General features: G+C 31.2%; 2 protein-coding genes across 3 annotated transcripts in view; one reads left to right on the forward strand and one right to left on the reverse strand.

Moving 5' to 3' along the window:
- The window catches only part of LOC139520447 (programmed cell death protein 4-like), a gene marked incomplete in the record, with an annotated part of 11805 nt that extends 8336 nt beyond the window's left edge, over positions 1 to 3469 (forward strand). Inside the window, 4 exon segments of the mRNA XM_071313054.1 lie at positions 122 to 229; positions 1009 to 1119; positions 1739 to 1878; positions 3054 to 3469. Coding sequence (XP_071169155.1) covers positions 122 to 229; positions 1009 to 1119; positions 1739 to 1878; positions 3054 to 3117 — 423 coding nt within the window.
- Positions 3470 to 5645: 2176 nt separating this feature from the next.
- On the reverse strand, positions 5646 to 17718 carry LOC139520446 (BRISC complex subunit Abraxas 2-like). Of its 2 annotated transcripts, XM_071313053.1 has the most exons (10): positions 17457 to 17718; positions 16280 to 16370; positions 15456 to 15532; positions 14651 to 14850; positions 13944 to 14078; positions 13461 to 13545; positions 12717 to 12912; positions 8444 to 10988; positions 7331 to 7436; positions 5646 to 6700 (listed from the first exon to the last, which is right to left on the reverse strand). In XM_071313053.1, the coding sequence occupies exons 1-8, from the start codon at positions 17526 to 17528 to the stop codon at positions 10195 to 10197; spliced, it is 1650 nt and encodes a 549-aa protein (XP_071169154.1). In that variant the 5' UTR covers positions 17529 to 17718; the 3' UTR covers positions 5646 to 6700; positions 7331 to 7436; positions 8444 to 10194. The 2 variants fall into 2 exon arrangements, with proteins under 2 accessions (XP_071169154.1, XP_071169153.1); XM_071313052.1 differs by having other exon boundaries at positions 5646 to 7436.
- Positions 17719 to 17932: the final 214 nt, after the last annotated feature.

The following is a 17932-nucleotide window of genomic DNA, read 5'->3' on the forward strand; positions in this document are numbered from 1 at the left end:
TACACAACTACAATATTATTGATCTTCCCTGAATTTATTTAAGCTCGTAAATATAATCAGGGAATGTATGTTTAGAAAAAAGTCGGCACACAAATTTATATGAAACCACATTGTTTTCCAGATGGTGTTATTATTGAAAGAGCTTTTGTCTTCAGGGGATATTCCTGAAGCAACTAGATGTCTTCAAGACTTAGAAGTGCCTCATTTTCACCATGAATTAGTATATGAGGTAGATATTTGATGAAGATCTCTGGTGCAAGATAACATTACATTTAAATTATCAAATATAACCGAGGGGATGGTATCTGCACGGAAGAAATGGATAAATTTGTCATTTCATGATGAACAAACAACTAGAAATTTCTTGCACATTGATCTGTTTATCGATTTCACAAAGCACAGTGACTGACGAACTTTTTTCCCAGCTGTACGTAAAATAAAAATGGCAAAACATGTTGCACGAAAATAACCCTTGACCACTTTCATAACCCCCTGGTCATTGACAACATACAAAAAAATTTGGAAATGACCAGATTCTACCAAACACTGGAAATATAAATTTATGGCATTTACCAAGGGGTTATTAATACAAAAGCCTAAAACTTTGAGGTGCATACTATTACAACACATTAAGATGGGACTATTCTCATCAGTGTAGTAATCTTTTATTTATGTCCTAAAGGCAGTGTCTATTTTATCTTTTAAAACAGCCTTGCATTGATGATTAATAATGTTAAGTTTATATAATACTTGAACATTGTTAAACCATGTATTAAAACTTGATTTTAATGAATTTCAACATCATTTCAGTGTGACATGATCAGAAAAACAGATAAGACATTTTAAAAGTCCATACACTTTTCTAATGGTTATAATTGATAATCAGTAAATGACAAGAATACTAAGATTTGTTTTGATTTTGATCACTATCCCTATGTCGAGCTTTCTGCAGACTCGACAAAAATTAGTCTTGTCCAGTATTGATATTGTGTTAATTTACTTTTTTAGGCAACAGTTATGATACTAGAAGATTCCACTGAAAGGGCAGCTCATAGAATGTGTGATTTTCTGAAGTCATTGGCACAAAGTATGATTATCACACCAGAACAAATGGCAGTGGTCAGTATCAGCAGTCATTGACAAAGTTTCTAGAATAAGTCTGTAGCACACTCATTCTTTGCAAAGGAAAATTTTTAATATCAGAATAGGTTCAAAAACGCCAGGCCCTCATGATGAACATTTTATTTTGTTTGATCAATTAATAAAATAAGGGAATATGGTATATAATATTACAAATAATACACCTATCCACCATTTGTTTAAAAAAGATCTGTTTCAATCAAGATTGATGGGGTAAAGATTGCATTCATGCAATCAAAATCGGTATAATGTGGTTGGTTTAAGTTTCCACTACTGTGAGATATGCACAATGAAGTCAATGAATTATAACATTATATGTATGCCCAGATATTCAAGTTACAAAATGATGTCATACTTGTCAAGAAAATTATATGCAAGGTTCAGGAATCTAGTTGATATTTGTTAAAAAAAATGACAATGTTATTGTTAAAGAAATCTTTAAAATTGGAGTTATCTTTCTTTATTCATAACTGTAGATGAACCAACTGTCTCCCATCTTTATACAAGGCAATGTTTAATTTTAAGTTCCTGCTGCTAAATAATAAAATTTCACCCATGAGTGATTTTGTGTAGTTGACAAACATTTTTTCCATTTCAGGGATTTCGAAGGGTATTTGATTCAATGCCCGACATCTGTTTGGATGTACCCAATGCATATAATCTGTTGGAGAGATTCGTCACAATGTGTCATAGAGATAAAGTCGTCAGTTCAGACGTATTCCAGGAACTACCTCTAAGGTAAATTAATAAAGTTGTCAGTTCAGACGTATTCCAGGAACTACCTCTAAGGTAAATTAATAAAGTTGTCAGTTCAGACGTATTCCAGGAACTACCTCTAAGGTAAATTAATAAAGGTGTCAGTACAGACGTATTCCAGGAACTACCTCTAAGGTAAATTAATAAAGTTGTCAGTTCAGACGTATTCCAGGAACTACCTCTAAGGTAAATTAATAAAGGTGTCAGTTCAGACGTATTCCAGGAACTACCTCTAAGGTAAATTAATAAAGTTGTCAGTTCAGACGTATTCCAGGAACTACCTCTAAGGTAAATTAAAGTCATAAGAAACGAGTGACCGGTGAAAAATAAAGTTCTTCCAATTCTTGAACCAATGCATACAAACATCATAAACTTAGTCTTCTGTGCACAAATTTATCATTTTTTCGCATAAATTTCGTATAATCATCAATTTTTTTCAAATCGTCAGTGTTGTGAAAATATAGCAGGTAATTGAAAGTTCGTGTTTTGAAGCCAAAGTTTAACGATTGTCACCTGTTTGTTAACAATCAACAAAAAGTCAACAAAAAAGCTTAGCAATTGAGCACGTGTTTAACATGTAAATTCAGATAAAAGTTTATGTTAAGGACATCCATGCCTATTGCAATCACTGGATTTTTACGAGATGGTTCACACTGAGGTCACTTTGCATACGGAAAATATGTTGAATAAAGTAAACTTCTTTTAAATATGAATAAATTAAAGAATTTTCTTCAGAAAAAAGTATATGTACAAAGTTTTATAATGAAAACTATCTATTGAGTTATAAAAAAACATGTCGATTAATTTTTTTAATTTGAGGTTTCTAATGACTTTAATAAAGAATATATGAGAGGCAGTGCTTATTTAGTGATCTTGATGTGTATTCTATAAATTCTTGCATACTTTTTTGTTACTTTTGAAAAATTATGTTAAAATCACATTATTTCTTAAACCTTTCTGTTACAAGTCAAAAATTTATTTTACCTTTCAACTGGATTTGCCGAGCTCTCTAATTGGAAATTAGATTAGAATTAAAATATTTGCTTTTAAATTCTTGTATTACTGAAAATCATTGAAGTGAATGTTGTGTAGTAAGTTGGTCTTAAGTTTTCAATTTTGAAGAAATATCTTATTTTAAATCAATTTTATCATTTCAGGGGAAGAAAAAGGTTTGTCTCAGAGGGTGATGGTGGAAGAATAAAACCTACGGTGTTGTCATAGTAACCATTGACAGACATTTAACACCTTATCGGCTGTAAAAGTGCTATAATATTTTACAAAGTGCTACAGTTATAGGAAGAATTCTTTCAATTTTTGCAATTTTACATGACGATCGTTCCAGCATGACGGCAAATGGCTTGATTCCCATATCAATTATGGTGGGTGGTAGATGATGATGAAATAATGTATTAAATTTCACAGGAGTTTTAATGTGTAGATAATGGATAAAATTAATTATGCCGTGTATGGTTGATTCATTTATTTTTTCGTATTTTGTATAAATTTGATGAATGTGTACATTATAAACCTTTATCTGATTGTTGATACTGTTATTAAAGAATAAAAAAAAGTACTTTTTTGTCATGTAGACCAGAAGTTTGAAATTTTACCCAATTCCTCTTCTTTCAAGTAAAAAAGTTGGTCCAATTCTAATCGATTTAATTATTTCCACTTCACCAGTTGGAACTCTTGGTTTAATAGCTTCCTTGCTAGCAGCAACCCTTTACACAGCTACTTTTGCATTGGTACTATTTCTGAACTTAAAATCTGTAGTACTGGAAATTTACTTGTAATATTTAGTACTATTTCTTTACTTTAAAATTATTGTAATATTTAGGTAATTGTATTTTCCAGTACTTTATTTGTACTCAAAATATTGGTACAAAAATGATACCAACAATGATCACAGTATTCCATGTTTGAACATCATAACTTCATGAGATTTGAAAAAAGACAAACGTTCAAAACGCTGAAAATGTAATCATGCAACTAAAAATATGTAGTACTTAAATTTCAAGTACAAATCAAGTACTGTAAAATACAGGTACTTAAATATTACAATAAAATTTGTAAGTAACACAATAGTACTGAATATTAAAAGTAGATTTCCAGTACTACAGATTTGTGGTACATAAATAGTGCCTATGCAAAAGTAGCTGTATAGGCTTTATCAGGAAATTATGATAGGAAATACAAGTAATGGAATATGGTATAAACTTGGAATTATGTATTCTGTATGCATGCACTGGTGGAAGGTTGCTAAATAGAAATGGAAAGTTCACAATTGGGAAGCTGAAATCATTTCTTATTTTCATCTTCAACCAACCCTCATTGTCAATTTCCAGATGTAAGTCAAGATATGAGGCCGACTTAGTTGCATCTGTTGTATCCTTTATTTCAAGTTTGGTGGGAAGGAATTGCCTTTAACATAATCAAACAAATTGTGAACTATTTTGTTAGAGACTATATAAACCATAGGTCAACTATATTTGGTGTATGAAATGATTGTAAGGTGTACAAATGACTGTCATTTCATCTGACCTTGACCTCGGCCTCAATTTCATGGTTTTGTGGACAAATGTTAAAACTTTTTGTGGTTTTCTATTTATCAGATAATGTAAGCAATTGGGCCTCTATATTTGATGTATGGTATGTTTGTAAGGAGTACATATCTGACTGGCAGGCTTCATCTGGCCTTGACCAACATTTCAAGGTTTTTATGGACAAATGTTAACTTTTTGTGGTTTAGTCTTATCTGTAAGCAATTGAGCGTCTATATTTGGTGAATGTAATGATTGTAAGGTGTGCATGTTTCATCTGACCTTATTGGTTCAGCAGAAAATGTCTACTTTTAGTGTTTTTGTCTTTTTTCAGACACTTTAAGCTATTTGGTGTATGGAATGATTGTAAGGTGTAAATGTCTGCATGGCAGATTTAAGTTTCATGGCAAGGTAGACAATGTTTACTTTATAAAAAAAATGTGTCGAAAATTTAAAACTCATTCACTATATTGTAAGATGTAAAGTATTGGCAAACATGATGTGGGTGTTCTAACATATCCTAAAAGCTCTAACAAATTACAACTCATCCCTGTCAAGCAGCTGACCAAATATTCTATTCAAAAGTAAAGAAAAGTGTCCTGAAAAATTACATATTCATTCAACATATTGAAAAGGTCAAATTATTGTCAACAGGCAGTTGATGTTGTACAGATCTGAAAAGTGCTCACAAGTTACAGGTACAGCAAGCTTCTGATCAAATACAGTCAATCTGTTCATTAGTACAGGAGTATATTTTGACTAAGATAAGGTGAATGCAATATACATTGTAGCCCTACTTTTCGAGTGGGGGTATAACAATTTCAGATAAAGATCCTTCATATCAAATCATTTTTCAAATTCATCTTCAGTTGGCCTAATTTGTATGTACCAAACTTGACCGATATGCAGTGAAGGTCATAATAAAAACAAAAAAATATTTTGATGAATGTTTGATATATTAAAACTTGCAGAGTTTTGTTTTGTGATTAAGTTTTCAGATAGAATCAATATTTTTTTTAAAGATGTGAAATTATATAAATATCCCAATATCAAAGTGACTTTGTGTATGATGTTGACAGATGATACTCTGATCTAATATCAGTCAATAGAGCAATAAGGTTGAAGGTTCTTCGTAGCTTCAACTTCCTTCAAAGATGTGCATGTGTTCAATGAAGTCTTTATGATGTTTATACAGCAACAAAAACAAAATAAACATTTAACTATTTTAATGCCATTATTAATTTGTAAAATAACATTCAATTCAACAAAAAATAAAAAAAAATATAGCAGTAAGGTAAACAATGAAAAAAGTAAAAATGAAATAAGACAACAATATGGTTTTAAAATTGTCTTAATTTTTGATAGAAAATATTCATTTTGATATTTTTATGGTTAATTAAATAATGTATTTGATATATTTTCATTAATAATTGGTCACACGTCTACAAAGATGACAATGTTTTAATGAAAAAGTTTACTAATATAACCATGTTGACAATGAAACACACAAGACAATTCTGTTAAAATCAATGTAGTTTGTGTTGAGTAATTTCCTCCCAAAAAGGTTGACTTCTGGACATTGTGTGGAGTAATTTCCTCCCAAAAAGGTTGACTTCTGGACATTACACTCTTGTTTTAACCAAATGAACATTAACAACACTTGAAATTGAAAATAAATGTTACATGGAAGCCCATGCATGCATGGTTAACATAAACTCATGAAAATCAGAACTTCTTATAACTGACACACAGCAGCTTGTCAGGTGTCAACATTCTGAACTTAGTCAAGGTTCATATATATGTATTTCTGGCCCTTGTTCTACTTAGAATTACTACCTTTTCATGTTCTACTCCTGTAACATAGTGATATTTCATAGAAAATCATTTGCATTAAGAACTGCTAGTTAATGTAGCATTTGACCTTGTGCTTGTTGTGTGGGCTACTTTTGAAATTATAAATGCTGATTGTTGACTGATAAAGATTAGTCTCCCATTTAATAATGCTGTATTATTGCAAAATATTTTTTTAGTAACTAATGTTTATATTTATTGTGTATTCAACAACACTTAAGTAACTTGTGGACCAATAAAATTACAGATTACTTAAGTGTTTTCATTTTAGCAGTATTTAATTATTTTTGATCTGACAACCCTTTATAACCATCTGATATCCACTGAAGGGAACTCTACCAGCATGAAATTTAGGACCTTTAAATATAAAATTAAGGTGACTTCCTATAGCTAATTCCATCATTTTCATTTATCTACAAACAAGAATGTGTCCAAAGTACACAGATGCCCCACTCGCACTATCCTTTTCCATGTTCCATGGACCGTGAAATTGGGTAATAATCTAATTTGGTATTAAAATTAGAAATATTATACTATAGGGAACATATGTACTAAGTTTCAAGTTGATTGGACTTCAATTTTATCAAAAACTATCTTGACCAAAAACTTTAAACTGAAACTCCCACTTTCATTTTCTATGTGTAGTGGACGGTGAAATTGGGGTCCAAAGTCTAATTTGGCTTCAAAATTAAAAAGAATATATTATAAGCAACAAGTTTACTAAGTTTCAAGTTGATTGGACTTCAGCTTCACCAAAAACTACCTTGACCAAAAACTTTAACCTGAAACTCCCACTTTCATTTTCTATGTTCAGTGGACCGTGAAATTGGGGTCAAAAGTCTAATTTGGCTTTAAAATTAGAAATATCATATCATAAGCAACAAGTTTACTAAGTTTCAAGTTGAGTGGACTTCAGCTTCATCAAAAACTACCTTGACCAAAAACTACCTTGACCAAAAACTTTAACATGAACGGACGGAGGCACAGACGAATGGAGCCACAAACCAGAAAACATAATGCCCCTCTACTATCGTAGGTGGGGCATAAAAAACATCTTTCTGCTTAATTTGTCTTTGCTAACATATGTTACTTAATCAATGATTAACATGTTCATTTATATCTGCCTTTGACAGTGTACATGTATAGTGCCTAACAAGATTTTGTGAGGTAGACGAAATTGACTTTAAAACGATCGTATTGACTTTTGATGTCCAGAAATAGGCAGATCGGACATATTTTGACTTTATTTACTTACTTCTTAAGTTTGTGATTAATTGTAATTAACATGTTCCAAAGAGACTGAAAAATGCTTTTTTTTTGTTATGATAAATAATAATTTTACCTGCCGTAGTCGTGCGTAAAATATATTTCGGCATTTCTCTTAAGAAATGACTTGTTTAATGCAACAAAACGTCTTATTTGTAAACTTTCTCTTTTATCTCCACAATAGGCTTTTAAAAAATAATCTTTCAACTGTGTATTCAGAAAATTTTGTGAAAATAGAAGAAGTGGCAATTCTTACCTTTCATACCTTAACTTTCATTGATAAAACATAATATTGACTCGTCCAGTGTCCAGTTTGAAGGCCATTTTAGTTACCGTACACATTCATGCACGTTCTAATTAATCAATAGTCATGTATGAAAAGCATAAACAAGTTTGTAGGTAAACTAATAACAACTTAATCCAATCAAATTGCCTACGATTCAATAACAATGACCAGTCCACATCATAAAAATGTATAGGGGTAAACTGGGTAGGGAGAAAATGTCAGATATTTTAAGTTCATTATTTTGCAACAACGAATAAAAATTTGTTAACCAGTAGATTTGCTGTAATTTCATAAACATGTCATTCTGTATTGGTATAGTTTTTGGATCTTTTATTTGCGTATTTAAGGCTGTAAAAAGTTTGGCCTTCAAAAGTCAACATAATCATTGACTTTATACAGAAAATTCGCCTTTTTAAAACATTGAATGTATCACGAATAATACGCGACAACAAAGTAAAATCATTTCTTAAAACACTGCAAAAAAAATCATTCTGATTGATACAGTGGTATTGTCATAAATTGCGCTGGAGTGAACAGTGGAACAGCAAACGTCGAATTCCCTCACACAATGTTATCACACACTATAGTTGTATTCTTCAATTACAATATTTTTTTCTATATTGGGTAAAATTGTTGTCAATAATCCTTATATTTTTATTAAAACAGATATGCTGTACAAAAATGCAGTGTAAGATAAATGAAGAACATTTGGCTGAAAAAATGGAAAACGTTCAATTCAATTTTGAGCAAAATTATTTCTTCACAACTATATCCATTCTTAAATGAAATTTTGAGCAAATTAATAAATACTTGTGATCAAAAACGGAAATCTACTTTTACCATAAAATTTTAAAAAGAATGTACCGTTATACAATAATTCATGTGACTCCAATTCGAATGTATGCATTGGCTTAAATAGTCTAATAATCATTTACATTACAGTAAAATAGTTTTTAGTTTCCATGGTTACCAGTAGGTTTTTCGGAAGTAAACAAATCTAAGATACTTTATGGTATTTAAAAACAGAATCATCTACAGACAATGGGTACCGTAATAACAGTGTTTTCAACAATATGGTTTCGTTATTAACTGAGTATTTGATGAAAAAGTGAAAATTCTGTGATATGTTATCATATAAATCAACCTAAACAATAAAAAAAAACAATCATGACTCCCAGTAAACTATTGATGTGCAGACGATATGGTCAATAATTAAATACAAGAAGATGTGGTATGATTGCCAATGAGACAACTCTCCATCCAATTCACAATTTGTTAAAGTTAACCATTATAGATCAAAGTACTGTCATTAACACAGAGCCTTTGCTTTCACCGAACAGCAAGCTAAAAAGGGCCTAAAAATGACTGCATTTGAGACACAATTACCTTGTTCCTAAAACAGGTGTGTAATGAATAGGAAGAGTTTTTACCACATGAAAACCAAGAACACTACACTAAGAAGAAAACTTTTGCTTAGATAAAATACTCCAACTGTTTAAAAGTAGTGTGGACTGTACAGTATGATGATTCGACTTTTCGACAACCATGACTGGCTATACAGCCCTAACAAAGTTTGTATGTGCAGCAAACCATTCAGGTTTTGAAATATTTTTGAAAGTAAGAATTCTTGAAACAAATGTTAAGCAGTTGTAGAAGTGTTGAGAAAATTACTTTCTACTAAACACTTACATCTGAAATATTTATTATCTTATTTATTAGGGGAGGGGAATTATTTAACATGCATAACAACTGTACTGACAATTTCTGTTCACAATTGTATCATAAATCATAAAAATAAAAACTACTGGTATTTATAAATAAACAAAGTCATGATAGAACTAACAAAGTTAAAAGGCACCATTTCATATACATGTAAGCTCATGTCAATATAATACTATAAATTCAAGATAATATAAAACTCATTTTTTGCTACATTACTTTTGGTACAACATGTATAAAATTTTACTTCAATCATGTCAATTTCAATTTGTAACTTTTCAACAGGACCTGATTTCCTTTCTTAGTTAAGTCACTGTAGAATCATGTATGTGTAACTTTTTTCATTCACTGTGGATTCATTATTGTTTAATAGATGCCAATTTTAGTGGATTTCATTGTCAAGGTAAACCAAGGAAATACATCTTTAACAAAGTACAAGTTTCTTTAAGAATTTATGCACTGTCACAAAATCAAGAAATCAAATATTCAAGAAAATATTTTTTTACCCCTCAATCAATGAAAATTGGTATCTACGAGAAAGAATGATTTCCACAGTACATGTTTTCATAGTGATTGCAATAAAGTGTCTGATTTGCCCTGAACAAGATTTGACTACATTAAAAATTAACAATTTGATTAAAAAACAGGAGAAGATGAAACATCTATTACATGATTTTCTCCATTTTCATCTTTTGTGTCAAAAATATCCTCTTCACTCCCATTTCCACTTTGGTCATTGTTACGATTTTGGTCATTTTTTCTTTTATTGGACACGTTTGTAGTCTGCTTCTCTCCTGACCTTGACCTTTGTTGAACTTGTTTGTTTTGGTTTTGTTTACCACTAGATTGTTTCTCTGACTGATTCACTGCAGAGTTATTTCCAATTGCTTGACTATTCCTTGACCTAGTCACTCTTCCAGACTCACCAGACTGGGGTTTTGTATTTTTTGTTTCAGTCTTGTCTTGATTCATTTTCTTTTGTAAAACGCCACTTTTAGAATTAGCAAGCATACCTTCCACAAATGAAAAAGGATCAGAATTTCTATTTTTAACATCTTTTGCATCATTTTTATTTTTAGCACTTGTTTCATCTTTAATTGAATGACTATGATCAAATCCTTCACTGTCAGCAAATGGGATATCAATATGTTTATCATCTACATGATTAGGAACTGGTTCTGCTAATTTTTCACCAGATAGATTAAATTCTGTAGAACAATTAGAAAGAGTTTCTTCAGTAACTTCAATAGGAGAGTCTAATATATGGCACTTTTGTTCTATTTGAGTATGTAAATTAGATGATTTTCCATTATTTTCGTCTATAGAGTAATTATCATCACTCATGCGCCTCTGTCGTGATCCTCCACTAGAAACTTTTAAGTCACTCAAGTTGGGATATAGTTTCATCTGGTCTTTTCTCTTTTGCTCACCTATTACAGAAATAAAATTTCACTTATATAGTAACATATCCCAACATAATGTAATTTTAAACTGTTTTAGAAAAGAGAATACCTTTATAATTATTTTTTCCCCTCAAAATAAGAATCTATAAAGAGAAGCACATATTGAAATATGACAGGAATAATACTGCAAGAAGAATTTCCCTTCAGAAACCTCTTTCTAAAGAAGTGAATACTGAAATATTGAAATATAATGCAAGACTTATACTTTTTAAAAGAAACATCCCTTATTGTAAAACATTTATGACTCGTTATTATAATATGAGAGTATAGTTTTTTTTTTATCTGTCTATTGTGACAAATAGAACACTGTTGATATCATTCAAATTACAAGTTTCTGTTGACTTCTAAGTAGGTACAATAACCTGAAAAAGGGCTATCTTAAGGAACAATAGGTCCATTCATCACATTCACTAAAGAAGTTGGTCTATTGGGCTGTCCAATTTTTAACCAGATTTCCGACGAAAATGTTGGTTATTGATTTGGGGGTGTACTGCGGTTGGTCGGACGACAGGCAAATGTTCTCTGTGCTTTTACTCATAAACCTTTTAACCAAAGCTTTTAAAAATTAAATATGTTGTTACTGACAACAAAATGGAGGTCAAGTTCAATAATGACAATTATTGAGCTTGTTAAGGAGTTATGGTTCTTGAAAAATTGAAAAATGGTGTTTTTAGTCATGTCCGTGTATTTACTCATTAATTGTTCAACCAAAGCTTTTCAAATTTTAAAAATATGTTGTTACTGATGACAAAATGGAGGTCAAATTCAATAATGGCAATTTTCACTTTTCCTCTTTAGGAGTTATGGTTCTTGAAAGATTGAAAAATTGTGTATCCAGTCATGTTTTTGCATTTACTCATGAACCATTCAACCAAAGCTTTTCAAAAATTTTAATATGTTGTTACTGATGACAAAATGGAGGTAAAATTTGATAATAAAATTAAGAATGGAAATAGGGAATGTGTCAAAGAGACAGACAACAGCAGAAGGTCACCAACAGGTCTTCAATGGAGCGAGAAATTACAGCACATAGAGGTGTCCTTCAGCTGGCCCCTATGACTATTTTTACTTTTACAATTCAGGAGTTATGGTTCTTACAAGATTGAAAAATGGCTTTTTCAGTTGTGTCCTTGTATTTACTCATGAAATTTTTAACCAAAGCTTTACAAATTTTAGTATTTTGTTACTGATGCAAAATGGAGGTCAAGTTCGATATTGGCAATTTTCACTTTCACTGGCAGCAGTTATGGTTCTTGAAAGATTGAAAAATGGTCTTTCCAGTTATGTCCATATCATGCTTAAACTCATGAACTCTTCAACTCAAGCTTTTTATTTTTTGATATGTTGTTACTGTAACTGATAACAAAATGGAGGTCAAGTTTCATATTGACGATTTTCACTTTCACCGTTCAGGAGTTATGGTTCTTGTGCTATTAAAAAATGCCAAGAAAACAAATAAATGTTAATATATCAGGTTTGCTGCTGCTCTGACAGCCTCTTGTTAAACATTACAATGATTGATCTGATTAAATTTAAAGTGCAAAGTTTATTGAGACACAATTGTGTATTAATCAACCTTAGGTTACACTAAATTCTTCCTTAATGAGTTATATCCCAATTAATCCATGTTTAAATCTCCAACAATCTATAGGCTGCTAAATATATTTCCCAACAGTATAATCTAAGAACCCTTACGTTTGGATCTGGCAGCAGTATCTTCATTCACCAATCGACTTGTAGATGGCATCTCAGGTGAAGTAGGACTAGGGGGGAGGGGTTTCATTGCACGTTTTTTCTCAATCTTTTGGTGAAGCTGTAACTCCATTTTTTCCAGCTCTGACTGCAATTCAAGTGCCTCTTGGTCAGACTCCATTACTCCATAGGTAAGACACTTAGGGTAAAAATGATTGAATTATCAAACATAAAAATATTTTATACAAAACTCTTTAATTCTAATATAGACAATGTTTTAATGCTCAATACAGATAGTGGATGGATAGATGCCCTATTCTATAAATCAGTGGATATTTTTTTTTTAAGTCATAAAATAGAATATTATATAAAAATATTTCAGAAGTTCCTTAGACATTTTTATGTTAGAAACCTGTTGTTCAGTAGTTTTCATTTGTTGATGTGGTTCATAAGTGTCTCTCATTTCTCGTTTTTTATATAGTTTAGACTGTTGATTTTCCTGTTTGAATGGTTTTACACGTCATTTTTGGGACCCTTTATAGCTTGCTGTTAGGTGTGAGCCAAGGCTCCGTGTGGCCCTTAACCTATATTGGTTTACTTTTATAAATTGTGACTCAAATGGAAAGTTGTCTGATTGGCACTCATACCACATGTTCTTTTATCTAGATATTTGAAGAAAGGAGATAAGATTTAAAGCTATCATTAAACTGGAGTGGCATCAAATGAGACATTTCAAAATGTCAATACCTGTAGTTGTGTTTGTATACTGTCAGCCATTTTCTGGACACCAGCTGCCTCTGAAGTCCTATCTCCAGTACCAATCAATTCATGTCTAAAACAACAATGTCATAATATATATTTAAATAAATTAACTTTCTGCATGCAAATTTATGTTAATTGATTTCTTCAAATCATAAAAACTTTATCAGCAGTTGACCCAATTCAAAAAATGCAAAAATATGTTTTTTTATCATAATTGCATGCATGGCTGTATAAAAGAAAAGTTGAAATTTTAAATCGGGCCCCAAAAATTTCCTTAATTTTTTTCTAAGATAATTTTTCACTCTTTTCTTTACATGATTGGTATAATCATTAGGTGCAAGTCCTTGGCCTTGACCTAAACAGAAAAAAAATCTACCCCAGCAATTGCTCAATGTATTGTACTTTCATTCAAATCCTAACAAAAAATTCCACAATTCTAAATAATCTTTGTAAGACTACATCACTTACTCAAATGTTGACAACAAATCGCCGAGTGCCCCAGAATCATAGTCTATCGTACAAGATTTAGCACATTTATAGTCTGTATGTGTAGTATCACCAAGGTTTATCACAGTCACTGGTACAGCAGCATATTTTTTATCTCTGAAATAAAATTGTTTCTCAGTAACTGACCAACTAAAATATTGGTTAATGTTCTTAAAATTTAAGAATTAAATTTTTGGGTATTGACAACTTTAAAACCCATATTGCAAGACAGTCCTGTAAACATGTCAAGTCATTATATTTTCAGTCAATGCAGACAGCTACGGTTAATAGTATGCTTTTTATCTGTCAATCACACATTTAGGGAGAGCATTGTGAAATTGGTTTGTGCATCTTCAAAGAGCTTTATGAAAGAACTCTTAAAAGTACCAGTACAAATTAAAAAAAATTGCTGTCTCATATTGATTGATATAAAAATGGTATATGACTTTTTTTAAAGAATTATTTTTTGGTTTCATGATTTAGCTGAAATAATAGATATTTCAAGATTATTTTTCTATAGCTTCTGTTGGAAATTGAGTCAGCATGATTATGAGAATATTGTTGTTTTTTTATATTGGCTATGCAAAATGTAGACATGATTGAAGACAGTGCATTCCCCTTCTGGTTGTGCACTATGTCTTCATCATTGGCTGAATTTTAACCTAGACCTTCTTTACAGTAATACATACCTGATACTATATTTGAAAACTGTAAAATCAAAGTTGGAAGTTGAAACATTTTCAGATTTTTGTGAGGTACATAGGATGAAGATGAAGTTTTCTTGTTTGTCAGGAGGTATATTCTTCAACAAGGTCTGATGAATTGATTTTTCTTTCATGGACATTCTGTGAGATGTGTTGTGTCTGTATCTATACCATCCTATTGTCGACTGAAATACAAAAATAAATAATTTACTGTAAACATAATTATACACACGCCTTATGTTGTTAACTCAATGTTATGGAAATTTCATGTTTGTGTATGACATTATTAAGACAGAAGTTTTCAGCAAACAGGAAAACTCAAAACCAGTCACATGGTATAACCTAACCAGATGAATTGTTTGCCATGCACAAAGTGAAACTGACTCATTTATTTGTAACTGCATTAAAAATTGTGATTGTAAAATGTTACAGTTAAATGGAGATTGGAAATTTATTCCAAGGATATTAATGTTGGTGACTTTGTTGAAATCAAAAACATATATCTTACAAAATGCATCTTACAGTCATGAGTTATTTATTTAGTTTAATTTTCTTAAATCACAAATTCAAAACCCTAAAACCAATTAATGTTTTCTTCAAAGAAATTTCAGGTATAATGTTGTAGCCAGTGTCTAGAAAAAGTTGTCTACAAATTTTAGGCCACCAAAGATCCTGCATCGGTGTTAATTTCTTAATTTAGCATCCTTGCCCATTCCCTCTTTCTTTCTGCTTTTCTTCCCGTTCAATTATTCCCAGCCTCCCAAGTACCCTATCTCAATTAAATGTTTACCTTATCAATGTGATTTAAATTTCCTTTATTATCATGGAAGGATTCAAACCTGGATTGGCATGTACATCCATAGATATCTGAAATATAAAACCAATTATTATGAATATGGTAATGTGTAAAAATTACCAAATATGGTGTGTATTTGTGATCTTGGTTAGTGACTATAATGGTGATCTCAAATGCTTTCTTGTAGTGCAATTTTTGATAGGTAGCTGTCTCTGACAATCAATCATTTCGCATTCTAATCTTTGTTGGTGGCTATAATAGTGATCTTGCATGTTTTCTTGTTGTGCAATTTTCGTTACATATGTCTCAATGACAACTAAATCAACAGAAAAAACAACTATAAACCATTTTTAAACTTTACTATTTTGTGTTTATTTAAAAAAAAGAATTTCAAGTCTTATTGCTGTTTGCTAGCCACTATTCAAGAATTTTTGTATCTTACGGCTTCTCAATTAAAATGGATGTGGGATGGTAGAAAAGGACCTTCGAAATGCCCTACATGTACAACCAACATATTTACTTTGAGGAATTTTGCATACAATTTTTTTATTACACCAAATGGACTTAAATCTGTATGGACATATAGGATTACAACCATACTAGAACAGTAGCCCATGTCCGAAAAATTTAAATTCCAAACCTACTTGTCCACATCCTTTAAAGTGAAGAATCCTCAAAACAAGCTGGAGTTAAATATAAATTAAAAGTGTATGAATATATTACATTTCATAACTGCCAGAACAAGGCTCATACACAAATAAACGTACAAAACTAAATTATATTTATTTTAAACCAATGTGAAGTGCCACTGAACTTACAAATCTTGGTTTCCACACGAACATTGTTTATCTGGGAGTCACTTATTGTATCTTTAACATGGCTGATCACTTTTCCTGTTAATAATCCTTCCTGCAAAAGAAAGAAGCAGTTGTCTTTACTATGGTTGATATGCGTAAATCTAAACTTACTTCGTTTGAACATCAATTTTGTATATAGGTTTTTCAAATCTTTTATGCTTTGCATACATGTACATGACATATGTGTATAATATAAAAAAATTAAAAAAAACATCTTTACAGACATCCAATTAAAGAAAAGAAAAATAGTATCAGTTTTGATATTTATGCTTCTTTAAAATGTTTTTAAAAGACATGTTTTAAGAGACTTCTTTATCTTATTAAAGAAAAGAAAATGAATTTTAATAGAAATAATTTCATATTTGTATAAAGACTTCTTATTAAAGTGTATGTTTCTAATTTTTTTCTATTCTTAATTTATATATTTCTCTTTTAATCTTAATTAAGACCAGCAAAATAGCAAAACTCTATATATATATATTGCTATTTTGCTGGTACCAGGAATATAGCCCCAAGAAGGCTATTTTGCCGAAGCCGGCAAAATAACCACTGCCTATTAGTTTTCAAAGGGGTAGGGGTTTCATATGAATGCTTCTGGCTATGGGTGTGTATAATATAGGTCTGTTTTTTTATGAATTGACATACATTTATGTATGACGAAGAGATTCCATGACAAATCGCCCCACACCAAATTGCCCCACTTTTTCACCAACTTGCTCCAACTTCAATAAATCGCCCCATTCTTGTTTGTGGGTCTCATTGGAGTCTAAATGTGACATGGGATTTTTTGTAAGCGGGAAAAGGGAAAGTCATATTAGTGTGCGTGAAGCCAGAAAATGAAGGATTTTTTTTGTACATAGTGATAAGTGTAAGCGGGATACGTGAATAAGACAAAACAATGAGCAGGACCCGGCAAAATAACCACTGCCTATTAGTTTTCAAAGGGGTGGGGGTTTCGTATAGGGAATCAGACAAAACAGTGAGCGAGATCCGGGATCAGAACACCCCACCTCCCTTGTTTACCAACTATCCCCACTAATGAAAAACGGTAAAATCCCTTTGGAAATAGGTTGTATATCAGTGAAATATCTGACGATGCTAAAGTATAAACTAAACAGATTATTTTCTAAGTATATACCTTATTTCCAAGACTAGATGAGTGATCATAAAATAACATTGACAAAGTTGAGCCTGAAATTATTGCCGCCATTTTCCAATATTTCCAATGACCAGAGCTACAAAATGGTGAAATTTTAGCAGTTTCTAACAGTACGATAAATGTTGCAAAAGCTACATGACTATTTAAGAATGTGTGTAATGATCGTATGCTGATTCATGACTAGGGTCGATTGTTCAGAAATTTGTTCATCCGGCTTCCTGATTATGGAGTGACTAACAAAAAAAATGTATTCCGGTAGCGAGATTGTTTATACGGTTTTTTATGTTGAAAATTTAAAATATCTAATAATGATTATTCTGCATCATAAATTGATAGACTGGTTGATTGATTGACTTATGTGACTAGTTGGATGGCTAATAATTAGTTGATTTATTAATGATTGGTTGTTACAAGAGTTTATTTTAAAGGTGGATCGTCTGTATATATTTCTAAAA

Source organism: Mytilus edulis, chromosome 4, assembly GCF_963676685.1.
Source record: "Mytilus edulis chromosome 4, xbMytEdul2.2, whole genome shotgun sequence".
Lineage (NCBI taxonomy): Eukaryota > Metazoa > Mollusca > Bivalvia > Mytilida > Mytilidae > Mytilus > Mytilus edulis.